This window comes from Hibiscus syriacus, unplaced genomic scaffold (assembly GCF_006381635.1).
Source record: "Hibiscus syriacus cultivar Baekdansim isolate YM2019G1 unplaced genomic scaffold, ASM638163v2 tig00110597_pilon, whole genome shotgun sequence".
NCBI lineage: Eukaryota > Viridiplantae > Streptophyta > Magnoliopsida > Malvales > Malvaceae > Hibiscus > Hibiscus syriacus.
This window is the reverse complement of record NW_024062795.1, coordinates 1,644,206-1,660,366: the sequence shown is the minus strand read 5'-3', so window position 1 is coordinate 1,660,366 and position 16,161 is coordinate 1,644,206. Positions and strand designations below refer to the sequence as shown.

At 34.7% G+C, this 16,161-nt stretch overlaps 3 protein-coding genes across 4 annotated transcripts; all 3 read right to left on the bottom strand.

The window, feature by feature from the left end:
- Positions 1–14: 14 nt before the first annotated feature.
- Positions 15–11,188, bottom strand: LOC120134583 (eukaryotic initiation factor 4A-3-like). 2 transcript variants are annotated; one of them, XM_039151022.1, is made up of 8 exons: positions 10,804–11,188; positions 10,040–10,361; positions 9,496–9,603; positions 9,286–9,405; positions 8,960–9,127; positions 8,531–8,617; positions 8,325–8,443; positions 15–25 (listed from the first exon to the last, which is right to left on the bottom strand). In XM_039151022.1, exons 1-7 carry the CDS (start codon positions 11,103–11,105, stop codon positions 8,330–8,332), a joined length of 1,221 nt encoding a protein of 406 aa, XP_039006953.1. In that variant the 5' UTR covers positions 11,106–11,188; the 3' UTR covers positions 15–25; positions 8,325–8,329. The 2 variants fall into 2 exon arrangements, with proteins under 2 accessions (XP_039006953.1, XP_039006954.1); XM_039151023.1 differs by lacking the exon at positions 15–25 and having other exon boundaries at positions 8,132–8,443.
- LOC120134584 (glutamine synthetase nodule isozyme-like) lies at positions 1,602–4,407 on the bottom strand. The gene is made up of 13 exons (XM_039151024.1): positions 4,282–4,407; positions 4,165–4,204; positions 3,965–4,068; positions 3,712–3,760; positions 3,513–3,619; positions 2,954–3,041; positions 2,747–2,875; positions 2,562–2,636; positions 2,412–2,465; positions 2,289–2,326; positions 2,032–2,191; positions 1,867–1,927; positions 1,602–1,766 (listed from the first exon to the last, which is right to left on the bottom strand). Exons 1-13 carry the CDS (start codon positions 4,353–4,355, stop codon positions 1,675–1,677), a joined length of 1,071 nt encoding a protein of 356 aa, XP_039006955.1. The 5' UTR covers positions 4,356–4,407; the 3' UTR covers positions 1,602–1,674.
- A 1,836-nt stretch (positions 11,189–13,024) lies between the features above and the next one.
- On the bottom strand, positions 13,025–15,598 carry LOC120134446 (probable metal-nicotianamine transporter YSL7). The gene is made up of 6 exons (XM_039150878.1): positions 15,220–15,598; positions 14,971–15,134; positions 14,769–14,866; positions 14,551–14,685; positions 14,248–14,437; positions 13,025–14,164 (listed from the first exon to the last, which is right to left on the bottom strand). The coding sequence occupies exons 1-6, from the start codon at positions 15,452–15,454 to the stop codon at positions 13,058–13,060; spliced, it is 1,929 nt and encodes a 642-aa protein (XP_039006809.1). The 5' UTR covers positions 15,455–15,598; the 3' UTR covers positions 13,025–13,057.
- Positions 15,599–16,161: the final 563 nt, after the last annotated feature.

Below are 16,161 nucleotides of genomic sequence, written 5' to 3'. Positions count from 1 at the left end.
CCCCACCCCAACCCACCGTACCGTTCTCTCATTTCTTACTGTTTCTTCCTCAATAGCTAAAACACTAAAAAATCATGACCTGTTCAAGCCTAAAAGAGAGACTCAAGTTAAACAAAAGCTTTCATTCTCCAATTCTAATGATTTCCACTCCAGGAAGACCCACAAAACAGGTAAAGTGTTTTGTTCTTCTTTTTTTACTTTTCTGTTTTTTTCTTTTGAATCTCAACATACACGTATCAAAAACATAGATTAGTAAAGAAAGGGGGGGGGGAACGAGGTTTGGCGACGATGTATACAAAAAATTAAGTTTTTTTTCTGTAGTAACTGTGGAATAACGCTAATCTCCTATCGTTCTTTTTTCATTTTTTTGTTTCGAATCACCCTGTTTTTTTTGTTCGAATCCTCCTTCTCTCTCTTTTTCTTTCGAACCCGTTTTGATGGACTGATTTGGCTTGGCCAAAAATAAAAGAAAATAGTGAGTTGTTATTGTCACAATTGGCCCATACCCGTTAAGTTGCGATCACTATCAGCTCTTATTAGTGTGAGCTCTTATTAGTGTGATATCACGTTCACACTGCTATATCAAAAACAACAATTTGTCATTTACCTCTACAGATCACAGACGACAATAATAAAATAATATAATACAATTAGATTCAAGTCTTAGGTTAACATTTATCAATTTCCTCATATTTCAAAATATAAATGAAAACATAGCTACCTCTACGCCGTACTTGATGGCGACGCCGGCAAGAGTATCGAAACGGGAAACGGTATGTTCAATGTAACCAGCAGAAGGTAACGTGGGAGAATAAATCTTATCTCCGTCCAATAGCCTATAATCATTACAAAACCGACTACAATACCCATTCGTATCGAAACTGTAGTGTCCATTTGCGATGGCGCTATTCCACCTCTCCCTTTCCCTCTGAATATTCCCCCCTTTCTTTGAAAAACAAAAGAAAAAAAAACAATTCATTTACCCTAATCTTATCAGTCTTCTGTATTTGACCTCCGATATCTTAATGGTTGAATCGAAATTCTTAAAAGATCTGGAGCATTGAAACGTAGAAACCAAACCAAATGGAAATTGTTGATAAATAAAATTTACATTTACATTTTTAAATTAAATTAAAAGATTTAAAAAGTGTAAAATATAAGATAATATACGTCTAAAATTTTTTTAATCTATTTACAGCACATACATATCTTACAGATATTAAGACACAACTACCCAAATCTACAACCTCTAAGAAGAATAATCTTTCATCTTACTATTGAAATCATTTGATGTTCTTTCATGTCATTTGTCATTTTATAATCATATTTACAATGTTTTATTAATTTTGATATAATAAATAATTTATTTTACGAAGGATTTTAAATCTCATAAATATTTATTATTATGCCGGTGCGTGGTGCATTAATTTATAGCAGAACCGTGACAGTTTATGTCATACCATGCATTTTATTTGGTAGAAAAAAGATGAGAGGAGAGAGTTATATAAGTAAATGAAAAGAAAAGAAAAGAGAGGAGTTTAAATGGCATCTACTGTCGTAAAAAGTCATTAATAAAACATAAGTTATGACCACCACTCATCCATGGAAGAAGATGGGAGGGTTATTTATATAGGATCTAATCTGATGTAGGTTTATCCATCTAATCTTCCGTTTCTAAGGCTTCCAGAGAATGGTGGTTTCAACGATTTTTGATGTCACAATGTAAGGATCTATGTTGGATGCTGGCCTTCTATCTTCGAAGTAACCTGCGTGTGTCATTTCATACATATCCATCAATGTAAGATTACAATGAGGTAGGGACGGAATTATAAAATTTTACACTTAGATAAAACAGAATATGCTTACCTTTTCTTTCTTTCTCGGTGTCACGGCCAACTCGGATGGAAGCTCCCCTGTTTGCAACACCCTGAAGTTTCCGAAATTGCAAGCAAAATTAGTCTTATTAAATGAGAAAAAAAAAAATGTGTTACTGCTAAATGCTTACATATATATACTCACATAGTGACTTACCCAAGAGAATGTATGGATATCAGCAGTTTCATGACGACCGGTGAGGCGTCTCTCATTACCCTCTCCATAGGCAGCAATGTGGTCCTTGTGGCGCAAACCCAACTTCTCAATTGCCTTCTTTATCACATCAATGCCGCCATCACTTCTCATTGACTTTGTGCTGAAACCATATTTTTTTCCCACAAATTAACACTTCATTCATGGAAACCAATACTTAAAAAGGTGTAGTGGTCGTTGATTAAGCATATACTATATACCTATAGTTGGTATGAGCGCCAGCACCATTCCAATCCCCCTGATAATGGGGAAAAAAGGGTAATTCAAGAACAAGAAAAATAATTTTGATTAATTTAAAGGATAACGTTGGCGAGGAAACGAACCGGAATAGGTTTGGGGTCGAAAGAAAGAACAACTTCAGCAATTTCAGTGATACGCTGTTCGGAAAAGAATACATAAGATGTTACAGTAATTTAACGCCTTGAAAGGAAACTACATTGATTAAATACACCAGAATACAAATAACGAAATACCTCGAGTATGTATCTAGCAACCCATAATTGATCCCCTGCTGATATTCCAGTGGCTGGTCCAACTTGGAACTCCCACTGTTTAAACCATAAGATCATTCATGAAAAAAAAGGAAGAATGAAAGCCTAGCTTAATTACTAACGAAGAATGAAAGCCTAGCTTAATTACTTACGAAGAATAAACCCACCTGAGCAGGCATAACCTCGCCGTTGATTCCACTGATATTAATCCCAGCATAAAGACAGGCTTTGTAATGGGAATCCACGATGTCCCGGCCGAAGGACTTGTCAGCCCCTACTCCACAGTAGTAAGGACCCTGTATGGATGGATGAAATACTTAGTTTAGATTATTACATCTGACGAATCTATAACAAAGGCAGTGAGATAGAAGAACCTGTGGGCCGGGGAACCCTCCAACAGGCCAGTCCAAAGGCCACTTGACATGTTTTTGAAGGAGAGTGTACTCTTGCTCTATTCCAAACCTGATTTCAATCAACCAAATATAAGTACACGAAGAGAAGGGAATGAAATAGAGTAAAATTGACTTCTCAAAACAATACCAATGCCAAATAGTAAACCACTAGAGATGGTCTTGACAGAAAATAGACTAATTTCTTTTCCTTTATTTAAATATTTTTATTGTTATTGAGTACATCTTTTTTCTTCCAATTTAAGAGAACAAAGGATGATGATTTAAGTTACATACATGATATATCATTACTTTAGTTTTTTTTTTATAGAACCTAATTTTAATTCTTTTTACTTCATAGTAAAATAACTACAACTATCATATTCTCTATTTCCAAAATGTGCATATAGAAATTTGGTTTGTGGGGTCCAGACTCATTTTCTAATGCTGACTTTGTCACTTGCAGAAATTCCATGGATTTGGAAATGGAATTTAACCAACGAAATTTTAGAAAAATAAGCAACAAGTTTGTAAAGAAAATTACCAAGGTTCCTCGGCAACAACGTCAGGGTGGCCAAAGATTTTGGCTGCATTGAATCTCTTGTTGGTGGGAATAGGGTCACCTGCTGGAGTGTAAGCATCGCACATCACCTATAAGAACAATCGTATTTATTAAAGTCACCGCTGATATTCATTAAAGTAGGGATCACCGAAAATAACGAGACAAAGAAATAATTAATTACCAGGATATTGTTTCCTCTTCGAAAGGGATCCTTGAATATAGCTTGAGGTCTGAGCGGATCAGTCAAAATCACAACAAACATAACAATCACTATTATCGTCTAAAAATATAATTTTATAACTAATAATAAATATATTTAAAATTAAAAAAACATATAATATCATTTAAACACAGTTTATAAAATTATTTTCTTAATATAAAATCCAAAATATAATCAGTCACAATGATCCGATGAAAAACCCAAACAAAAATACCGTAAAATAACTTCACTGTCGTCTCCGGGAGCCTGGCCCGTACTCGAACCATCGAAGTTCCAGAGCGGGAGTTCCGAAGGATCGTTCACTGGTCCAGTCAAAGTCTGTAGAAATCATATACGGTAAAATCAAATGTTTTTTTCTTGAAAAAAGATTGAACAAACGAACAGAGTTTGAACTTTGAAGACTAAGAGGCGCACCCTTGCTTTGCTCCTCAGATCCATTCCGGATCCACCGATCCTGAAACATAATTAGAAAAGTTTGTTAAGAAGAGCAAATTGCACGTCTTCAAACTAAGGAAGAGAAAATTCGTGAACCATATGTATTCAGCAATGATCTTATTGGTGGTCTCGCCGAAGTCGAGGTTGATGAGATCGTTGAGAAGAGGCATGGCCACTGCTTCTAGAGGAAGAAATTCAGAGAGATGGGCTTGGGTTTGTTTGGTTGGTTTGTAGCTTTTAAACAGGGAGGATGGAAAGTTCTAAGAAAACAAATGTGAATACATTTATTAGTATACAGTAAGAAAATCAAAATGAAGATACTTTATTTTGGCAACGGAATATTCAAGGTAAAACGAGGGAATCAAAGGTGATTGCCAGTTGTGCACAGCAATGCACTTGCCTTTTTTTCCCCTCACATGTTTCCGAAATTGTTGGAAAGCATTTCAACGTTCAAAGGTCAAAATTTGATTTTGGTCCCTCTAGTATGATTAAATTTTGAACTTTGCCTACAACAACAACAACAAAACTCTATTTTCATATGTAATGGGATAAGTGGGAGGTAGGTTAGTAGGCTGGCCCCAAACGCAAGGTTGAGAGCAAGCTTCCGTGGAAGACCTCCGGCAGTTAGAAAATTAAAAATAAAGATAAAATGCAATGCGTGTATAAATAAATAAGTAAATACATAGTTGAACAGTCTTCATATACGAGTCTGTAATGGAAAGTAATCCCTGCAAAAAAATCTATGCGTAAAAATTCTCTGCATATAGACAGAAACGTAAGACCCGGCTAAATTTAAAAAGAGGAAACTTGAAGAGAATGATACAAAGAAGTCAACGATAGCAAGCTACGAGAAGGACTAAAGTCAAATGGGTTAAAACCTAAACTAAGACAACACTACTCCGCTACCCTAGTTCTAAGCCTTCATAAATTCCAATGACAGAAACGTATAAAAAGTAGAAGTCATGGGAATTACTACAAAGGCATTAAAAAGAAGACAGAGATGTTACACCGTATGGCTGTGACCCGCACTACTCGGCTACCATAGTCTTAAGTCTCCATACTTTCCTACCAGAGGTCATGTCCTTGTTAAGGGTTAAATCCTTCAAATCAGATCTCAAGCAGTCTTCCCACTTTTGCCTTGGTTGTCCTCTCCTTCTGACACCGTCGACTGTAATCGACTCTACCCTTCTGACCGCATCCGACGGTTGTCGCCTAAGGACATGCCCAAACCACCGTAGTCTTCTCTCCCTCAATTTTTCGAATACAGACACCACCCCAAATGACATCCTAATAGCAGAGTTTGGTGTCATGTCCCACAGAGTCCTACCACATGCCCATCGAAGCATTCTCATTTCTGCGGCATCCATCCTCCTTACGTGATCCTTCTTGATTGTCCAACATTCTGATCCATACAGCAGCGCTCATCTTATTGCCATTCTATAAATTTTTCCCTTAAGTTTTAGAGGCACCTTCTTGTCACACAAAACTCCAGCAGCAACCCTTCACTTTAGCCATCCCGCCTTTTATACGGTGTGTAACGTCATCATCTACACCCCCATCTTTATGTATCATAGATTCTAGGTACTTAAAACAATCATTTGAGGGGAGAACGTGTCCTTCTATGCATACACATATAGCGTGATTAGTAAATCTAGAGTAACTAATTGTATTGAAGATTTAGAGTAATTACTGGCATCATAAAAATAGAGGGATAAAATCATCCGAAATTAAATGCAAGGACTGAATCCCTAATTGTAATATAGCAAAGGGACCAACATTACAACTTGAGTGAAAAGTCTTTTCAGTCTCCAAATTTACTTGAGAAAAAATTATAATAAATTCAACTTTGTTTTATTTTTGGATACAAAGTATATTTGGTAATAAAGCATTTCATTTAAAAGAAACTGAAGTCTGATAATTCTTTAAACTTAATTATTTTTTTATATTTCAAGTATTTAATATATTTTTTATTATTACATTTACCTCTTCGATCTATTCATCGATTAGGCTGATACGATAATACCTAAAACCGTCATAGAACAACACATCCAGAAAATATCACGTGGTTAAATTAAATTTAGGCATTGAAGTAATCGTCAATTTGTTATTGTACTCATCATATGTTGCACAATATCTATTTGAACCACCGACCCACGCCTGATCTGACCCGGATCCTTCACCTGCCTTTAGCTTGTTTTTGAGCTATTTATGTGTTAGTCTTTTCAACACTATTATTAATAATAATTAAGTACCCTTTTTTTTTTACATTTTCTTTTACAATTTAGTCAAATTAATTTATGTTTTTTTCCTTTCAAATTGATCCCTTAGCATGCATGTGTTAGTATTTTCATATATTTATAATTAAGTCTAACTATTATTTTCATTTATTATTAATATTATTATTACTATTCCTAACATTTCTGTATAATATCATTCTAATTATTTTTTACATTGAGACAACATCATTTTTTAAGGTGTCAAGCTTTTGACATCTCTGGAGATATTTAAATATTCTCCACGTTTAAACAACTCTCGAATCCAACCATAATCCTGATACAAACGCAAACCAAATTTATGAACATTTAATCGAATCTAACTTAAAACAAGTAAGCTTAATACAAAAACAAGCGCTTAAAATTTGCTTCGAAAAACATTTTAATTGCTAAAGAAAATTTTGCTAAAAATAAGTGCCTAACGTTTTCCTTGGAGATTTTTAGGTGCCTAGACCGTAACAACCGTTAAATTTTGTCATTAAGTGACACATGTCACGTTCTAGTATTTTTGAGAATTTATTTAAAAAAATTTTATTAAAAAAAATCCCAGCGTGACCGTCAACCCCCTTTCCCCTTCCACATTCCCCCTTCGATAGTTCACCGACCAGACAGCCGTGACTGTCATCGCCACCTTCATTAGCACCGACGTCGACCCTCGAACGAACCCCTGTTGACATTTCGTCGTAAACTGTCACCGTTTTCCGTGGAGAAACTTTCAAAGGTTCGTTGGGTTTTAAGCATCGTCGTTGTTTTTCGTTGATTCCGGCAAATCCTGATGTCCATAAGCCACACCGCCACCACCATTCAAACCACCGTGCAATTCCGATAAAAACCCAAGTGGTCGTGGCGATGGCGATTTGAGATGGCCGGCAACCGTTGGTAATGGGGTTAAAATGAGATATTTTAGTTTTTTAGAGTTTTTTTTTTATAATTTCATTAAAAATTCGATTTTTTATAAATAAATTAATATTTTTTTATTTTTTTTAAAAAAATATTTTTATTATTAAAAAAATTAATTAAAAAATATAACAATAGACACCTAAAAATATAATTGATAAAACATGAGACACCTATTTTTTGCAAAAATTTATATAAGCACTAAAACATTTTTCGAGACAAAATTTAAACAATTGTATTAAGTCATACAAGTAATTGTAATTCCAACCTCTTGACAACTTCTTCAAAGACATACCTTCACACCGCAAAGTTCATTTCATTTTTGAAGTGAAAATATATATAAATACACGGTGTTCTAATTTGATTTCGTCTTACTAGTGTTTTTCGGTCGTCATTTAGTGGTGCTAAAAATATAGCAGTGATTCAGTTCTGAATTCCAATTTGTCTTAAGTTTGTATGCACGTAATTTAATACGCATATTTAATATGGCTCATGAAATCGTACAATTATCGCTAACAATTCCAAGAGAGTAGGGTTTGAAATTCTGTGTTGATAAAATCAAAATTTAAGATCCAAACCCTATATCGTACGAGGTTCGGATAACTTCCATTCCAGGTTTTTTTTAATCACTCTTGGTAAATCCCAGGAGGAACGAATTAAAAAAAGTGTGAAGAAGAGATGACGCTTAAAAACCTTACAAATCAAACTCCTGAAATATTAACACTACCGAAATTTGAGAAAATCCAACTACACATACATACAACATGGAAGAAAAGCACGAAAATCGCTATGTTTTCCATAGATCCTTAATTTGATTCGGTCTTTCTGGTTACCAAAACCTCCACTTTGCATCAATCTACCTCCAGCTAGCATACAAAGACAATCACACAGAAACATGTAACTGTATACACAAGTCAATTACACAGATAGTATGGAACGTGCCACCCTTCAATCCAAGCATTTAAAAACCATCCTTATATCAGATCCGCAACATTCATTGGCATTTCGTCAATCTGGGTACTATAGTACTGCTCTATGTCTCTAAGAACCTTGATGTCATCACTTTTCACAAAATTAATAGCAACACCCTGCAAAGCAACATTACAATCACCATACAGTAACAATACAAGGTAACTTGAAGGTGGGAAGAGGATCTAATATAGCAGAAGAAATACCTTTCGACCAAAACGGCCAGAACGTCCAATCCTATGGATGTAAAGCTCTCGATTGTTTGGCAGGTCGTAATTGATCACCAAAGATACCTGGAAACAAGAAAGGTAAATTTAGTAGAATATAAAATGGAAAACAAAAAGGCTTCTAGTTCTATAGAAAATTAAAGCTTTTCTTTCTCCTGCCTCTCCCTCACTAGATTAAGAAAATCAATTATAGAAAAACAAGCACGTGATATGCACTTAGATCTTTTGTAACCTTATACATCAAAGCCAGTACTACCATACATAACTGATCTCCAAGATGATACTGAACTATAATACTTGCATCAAACCATATTTTATTGTCTAAAAAATTAAACTAATACTCATAGAGAAACAACAAGAAAAAATACATCCAGAAAGGGGACATAAAAAGCACCCCTAGAGACTTGCCTGCTGAACATCAAGCCCTCTGGCCCAAACATCTGTAGTTATAAGAACACGGGTTGCACCATCACGAAACTCGGCCATAATTGCATCTCTTTCCTTCTGAGGCATATCCCCATGCATTGATGACACTGTAAAGTTATTGCTACGCATCTTCTCAGTTAGCCAATCAACCTATTCCAAAAGCAGAAATCACAAAGACAAGCCTCAAGATCACAGATTGAAATCCAAAAACATGAATAAAAGAACTACATAAGAATACAGTTGAGGTTTCTGTCCCAATTTTGAAAAGAAAATCTGAAAATGCATGCTTATGAGACTCCAGAAGAGACCTTTCGTTTTGTATTGCAGAAAATAACAGCTTGAGTGATAGTCAACGTGTCATAAAGATCACAAAGTGTATCAAACTTCCACTCCTCCCTTTCAACTGCCACAAAAAACTGCTTGATTCCCTGTAGTATTGGAAAACAAAAGAAATATTTGTGTTAAGTCCCACATTAGAACTTGTAAAAATCTCATTAGCATGACGAGCATTTGATTACCTCCAGAGTCAGTTCATCACGCTTCACAAGGATTCTTATAGGATCGGTCATAAATTTGCTCGTCATTTCCAAGATTTCATGAGGGAGGGTAGCAGATATCAAACAAACCTAAAAGAATTCATTAATCAAAAATCAATTTCAACAAACATAAACAAAACTCAGAAGAGGATAAAGAGAGAAAACAATGTTTGTTGTACCTAAAATGACTTGAACCCAAAATAACCCAAACCCGAAACTAAACCAAAAATATAAAACCTAATTGACCCAACCCAAATTTATCCTATGTGAAACCAAACCAATTCACCTACTTGATAGTGTAACCACAGTGACAAGAATGTTGCAAGATAGCAGCAGCAAGACAAATCAAATTAGATTCTAAAATTGTTTAAGCAACCAAGAAAACAGTAACCAACACAAACTTGTACTACCAAAGAACTAAAAATGGTTATAAAATTTATTGTGAGGGTTAGAACTTAGAAGGGCCCTAATAACAAAGAATATGAAAAACTTGAACAAGGCAATTTTAAGAAACTGAGAAAGGAACCTGAATCTCTGGTGGAAGATGTCGGTAAACATCATAAATTTGATCTTTGAACCCTCTGCTGAGCATCTCATCAGATTCATCGAGAATCAGTAGTTTAATAGCCCTTGTACGTAGGGTTCTCCTTTTGATCATGTCACAAACTCTACCAGGAGTTCCCGACACTACATGAACTCCATGTTCTAGCTTTCTTATATCTTCACCCACACTTTTGCCTCCAATACAAGCGTGTGCTTGTATGTTCATGAAATCACCAATTGTCCTTATCACTTTCTCGGTTTGTGAAGCTAGTTCCCTTGTGGGTGACAAGATCAACGCTTGAACCCTGAAATAATACCAGTTAACATTATTAAAAAAATGCAGATGCAAGGACAATTCATGCTTCAAAATATAGAAAATAAATTTCAAATCAATTCTAGGGAACCATCAACAGATTTGAAACATCACCTCAAAGCTGTAACACAATTTTACCATTTTCAAAATAATATTTTTTACACATTTTATTGAATGTCTTTCAAATTTAGGGTTTTATCAAACAAGTAACTAAGAATTAGGGCTTTCACAAAGAAGCACAAAACAGATACCACAACACATTTAAAGCATCAGAATACGACTAATTTTATCGATTGCGTTTCAAGTTTAGGGTTTAACAAATCAGGGATATAAAAATTAGGGATTTCACAAAAAATACACAAAATCGATATCACAACACATTCAAATCAACAGTAAAAGACTAAAATTGAAAAGTATTTAAAATTAAAACATACTCTCTACTTGCAGTGTCGACCACTTGGCAAACGGTGAGGGCAATCATAGATGTTTTGCCGGTACCAGACTGGGCTTGGGCAATCACATCGCGACCATTGATTATCGGCATGACCGCTCTCTGCTGGATAGCCGACGGCTTCTCGAAGCCGTAATTGTATATTCCGCGGAGGAGGTCGTCTTTAAGGCCCATCTGATCGAAGCTCATTATCGGCTCGATTCCTTCCGTCGTTTCAAACACCAACTTCTCATCCTCCGCTCCCATCCGCCTAGTTGCTCGGCTAGTTGTCGCCGCCGCCGACATTTCTCTGGCCTCTGCTTTGCCTAAGTCTCGTTCGAAGGTTAAATTAAAGAGATAATTAATTAAAAAGAAGCTGCAGAAAACAGCTATAAAGGGGTTGGCTTAGCGGGAACGAAAAGAAAATTTATGTTAGAAAATAACTCGATGTAGTGGTAGATAGGTCGGAGTTTGGATTTGTTTTTGTCACGAACCGAAAATTATATATTTTTTATTTTAATTTGATTTGAATAAATATTGTTTTATGTGATTTAATTTGATTCGAAAAATATATATTTTTTATTTAATTCATATCGAAGTGATCTGAATTTTTAGAGTATAAATTTTAATCGATGTGATCTAAAATAAAGATTTAATTAAAAAAACAATAACGAAAGGGATATTATAACAATTATTCATAAATTTTTTTGATGAAATTATACTATTACCCTAAAGTCTGGTCGAGTCAAATTTTTTTTACCCTCTATCAAATCCAACCCGACTTGTTCTGACACCTTTATAAAGTCCGATCCAACCCAACGCAAACCCAATCTTTTTTTAAAAAAAATCCAAAACTATCAAATTGAATTAATTAGTTTTAAGTTAAATATCACCCCTAACTCCATTATTAGTTCGATCTGGAAATAAAAAAAATATCTAAACTCAAAAAACTTTAAATAACCAAATTTTAAATTACAACCAAATATTAACTTAAAATAAAATCATATTTTAAAAATAATTGATTCATAATAAAATTATATTAAAAATCAATTTAATAAATTATATATATAATTACTGAATTGGTTTATGAATTGATTGATATTAATTCAATTAAAAATAAAAATATTATTCTTTTAATTAATAATACATATTTTTTATTTTCATGTTTTATATGATTTAAAATAAAATAATTAAATATTAATATTTAAGGAATAAATACGAGATTAATAAATTCATATATATATATAATTTCTATCATTCTACACATGATCATTTGTTGAACAATTTTATAAAAATATTATAAAATATTTTACTCACTCAAATTATAAGTACGACAAACTATTTATTTATTATTAGAATTTTGTATGTTTTTAAAAGTATATTTCCTAGTAAATAAAAAATAAATTATTTTATTACTATAATTAAATGCTAATTTATGTTCATTAGTATTTTATTATCTATATCTTGCTTTACTTCTCATGTTTGTAGCTATGGCTTCATTAAAAGTGAATGTAATTCAGGTCGTGATTATTTATTTCTTTTAATGTTAAAACATTATTTAATAATGTTATTATATAATAAACTAAAAAACATAAAATTATAATATTATATTAACTAAAAAAATAATATTATATTATATTAGAGAAGCATAGACATAATAGCAGTTCCAGTAATATCATACAATCAACACATAATTAACAGAAAATGATAATATGTTTAACTAGACTAATAAACCCATCTGCCAATACTAAATTATTTAAAATTGGAGTCCAACCCTACATTCCATACCAGTAATTACGATGAAACGTCAATAAGTTTGATCTTCAAGAAGCGATGAGCACGGCTACTGACCAATGCAAATGATGATTTTGGGTCAGAGAGTGGTATGGTCGAGAATAAGTTTATTTAATAAAAAACAAAAACTCATTGAATGATCAAGGAGTATAGTATGAGAAAACACTATAATTACGAAAATTTAGGTTGAGTTTGGTTTTAAATTGTGAAGTTATGACTATGATAAGAATGAAATATCAACCAAAGAAAAGAAAATAAACCATAAAGAAATAATTAACAGAACCCCAAACATATAAATAAAATAAAATAAACAAAAACACTGCCCACAACCACTAAATCCAAATTTCCAACAATTGTTTAAAATATAAAAACCTGACGATAAAATCCTAAAATATAAAGACCTGATAGAATGGTTACTCCACCGTATGTACACTATAATATTTTGTGTGGGCCGACGCAATGCATTAGCTTCCTTTCAAGAGGTCATTGAGCTGTGCGACAGTGAAAAACTTCATACAAAGAGGAGGGTTAACATTCACAAGTGCCAGAATAGCAGCCGGTACACTCCACAACGAATCACCGCAGATGAGGCCTGACGCGACCGCCGGTGCAAAGTCGGTAGCCTTCTTCTTGTTACTCCTCTCCCACATGAACAGAATCAGACTCCCCACGCACATATCTATGGCAAAGTATCCACCAAGGTAGAACGGAATAGCCATGCACATTGGACTTGGAATGAACCTGTAAATCCCGAATCTCGTCTCATAACGCCTCAACAGCTCTTGAAGCAAGTTTATGACGAATCCGATGAGGAAGAATGTGATGACAAGATTAAGACAGTTTTTGGGGAGTGAAGAGATGCCTTCTACGCCAAGAAGTGCGATTCCACGATATAAGAGACCGTAAGGTGCCGGATAGGTGCCGTCAGGATCACCAATATTGTAAGATTTATAGAAGAACCAAAAGACCAATGGTGTCAGGACACAACCCATTGCAGTCCCAATAACTTGGCTGAAAAACATAGAACGGGGAGATGACAGTGTAAGGTATCCTGTTTTGAAGTCCTGCATCAGATCAGAGGCTGTAGAAACGATGCTCATCATTACACCGCACGATGCAAGACCAGCAATGACACCACCATGTTCAAGCCCGACCCACGAGCTGAAAATGATAATGGCCAATTTACCATAGTTGGATGCTAGAGACCAGTCAGTGAGACCACAACCGTAAGCATTGCAAAAGGCCAATACTGGGGCAATGATGTAGGCAACCAAAATGTGATACCATTTTAGTTGGTGGAAGATGAAGGGAGCAGCAATTATGGATACGATCGCCAGGGCAACATAGCCTGCAATGGCTACCTTATTCGGAATCTGATCTTTTAGGAAGAATTCAGATCGTCTAACTTCATCGTAATCTACCACCTGAGAATCAAGGTCTGCTCCATTAGGGTCAACAATGGACGAGTCCTTCCTTCTGGAGTTAGCTATCAGGCTGAGTATAGTTTTGACTAACATGAAGACAACATGATATAAGCCATCCCCGAGCATCATAGCTATAGCAATAAAGACCTGTTAAGACCAACCAAAACAAATATGAAGTTGCTAAATAGACATGGGTTAATAACAAGATCAAAATCAATTGGTAAATTTACCTTATATCCTTGGAGACCATGGAGACTACTTGATGGTAGATCAGCGCTATACCAATCGCCTTTCTTCTTCTCAATCATCGGCCACATGAATACCCATGAGATAATGGCTCCAACAAGCAAAGAAACATTCACCATGTAAGGACAGATCATCCCCACACCAACATATGTTGATGAAAAATCAAAGTAAAACCTTTAAAAAAGAAGATTATCATGTAATCAATTTAGTCAGTCGCTAGTTGTCAAAATTAAAAGAACAAAAACAAATAACTCCATGGATACTAAACTAAGGTTAAACACACATACTTTTGTTTGTACGCTTGAAGGCCAAAAGTAGGAAAGCTGGAAAATCCACATCCATCAAGACCAGTGTAAAACCATTGGAAAAAGGCAAACGCAAAGCTAAAGACAAAGCTTTTGAAGAGAACCAGAACTTGTTTCCTGAAAAAGCAATTCATAATCAAGCCTGATGAATGGTGATTAAGAAAGGCAAATTGAAAGAGATGTGATCAAATTACACTTACTTTGCTAACTTTGCTCCTTTGGGGGTATGGAAACTGTTGATAAGATATGCAGTTGCAGTCCCACTAGGATATGTTAACTTGTATTTTAGGATCATTATCTGTTATAACACAAAGAAGATTTTTGAATCATTATTTTGAGAATATGTATGATATTTGTAGCCAAATATTTTGAGACATGAAGGAAAGAAAGAGAGGAAATAACCTTTCTGAGGGGAACAATGGAGAACAGCCCAACAAAGCTAACAACAAAGAGAAAACCAATCATCCAACCAACAGAGAGTTTCTTCACATTCTCCGGCATATTTCCACTTCCTCCTTGACTTGCTACATACGGGCTCATCCCCAACAAGTAGCTCGCAGTGCCACCTATAAAGTATAACCAAAAAAAAGTCATAGTAAAAAACAACAAAAATAAAATAAAGTAAAAAAGATCAGGGTTCTGAATGCCTACTGCTGAATGCAATTCCCGATGAGGCGACGACACAAGTTTGGATGACGGTATTTTCTTGCCTAGTGAAGGGCTGTTTCAAAAGTCCAGCCTTTGCGAGAGTGGTGGTCCATGCTTTGATGACGGCGAAACCCAACAGACCGGCGGCGACATTGAGAGACGGTATAACACCGGTAGTGAGATTAAGCTTGCAGACAATAAAGTTGAAGACCAAACTCAGAATAAGGCTAGTCACCATAGCCCTCAACGTTATCTGTTGAGTCCACGGCGGTACCGGCGTGGACTTGAAAGCAGACTCCACCAATAGTTTATCGGCTGATTGATGATCATCATCAATGGCTGGCGTTTCCCACCCTTGTTCTTCATGTTGGTTTCTTGAACTCTCCATATCCATGGTGCACTCTCACTCTCAAATGATTTTTCTGAAGAGAAAGTAGAATCGGCGGAGATCCCAAGTCTTGAAAAATCTGAGAGAATATTGGGAAAATCCAGGTAAATGTGAGCAATGGAGATGGTCCAAAGGCTGATAGATTTTATAGTGGTGACGGTTACAGGGTGGCACAGGGATACGTTCGATGGGAAAGGAATCTGATAGAATCGGGATTCAATTGGCGCGTACACAGTGATGATAGTCTTAGTGTTTGTTCCTTATTTGGAATATAGAGATGTTACGCGAAATCCTCTCTTTTTAGAAATAATATCGTATTAATTATAAACCAAATTGTCTCTTTCGTGAAATAATTTCGAATTAATAATATTAGTTTAAATTATTATTTTAAATTTTAAATATATCTACTTTTAGATAAAGATAGAATTGTTACTATTGATTTAAATTCTAATTAATAAATATATTGAATTAAGATTTTTTATTTATAATTAATTTATTTGTATAGAATAATGACTTTTTGATAATTTTATTTTCTATAGAATTCTTAGCATTGGTGT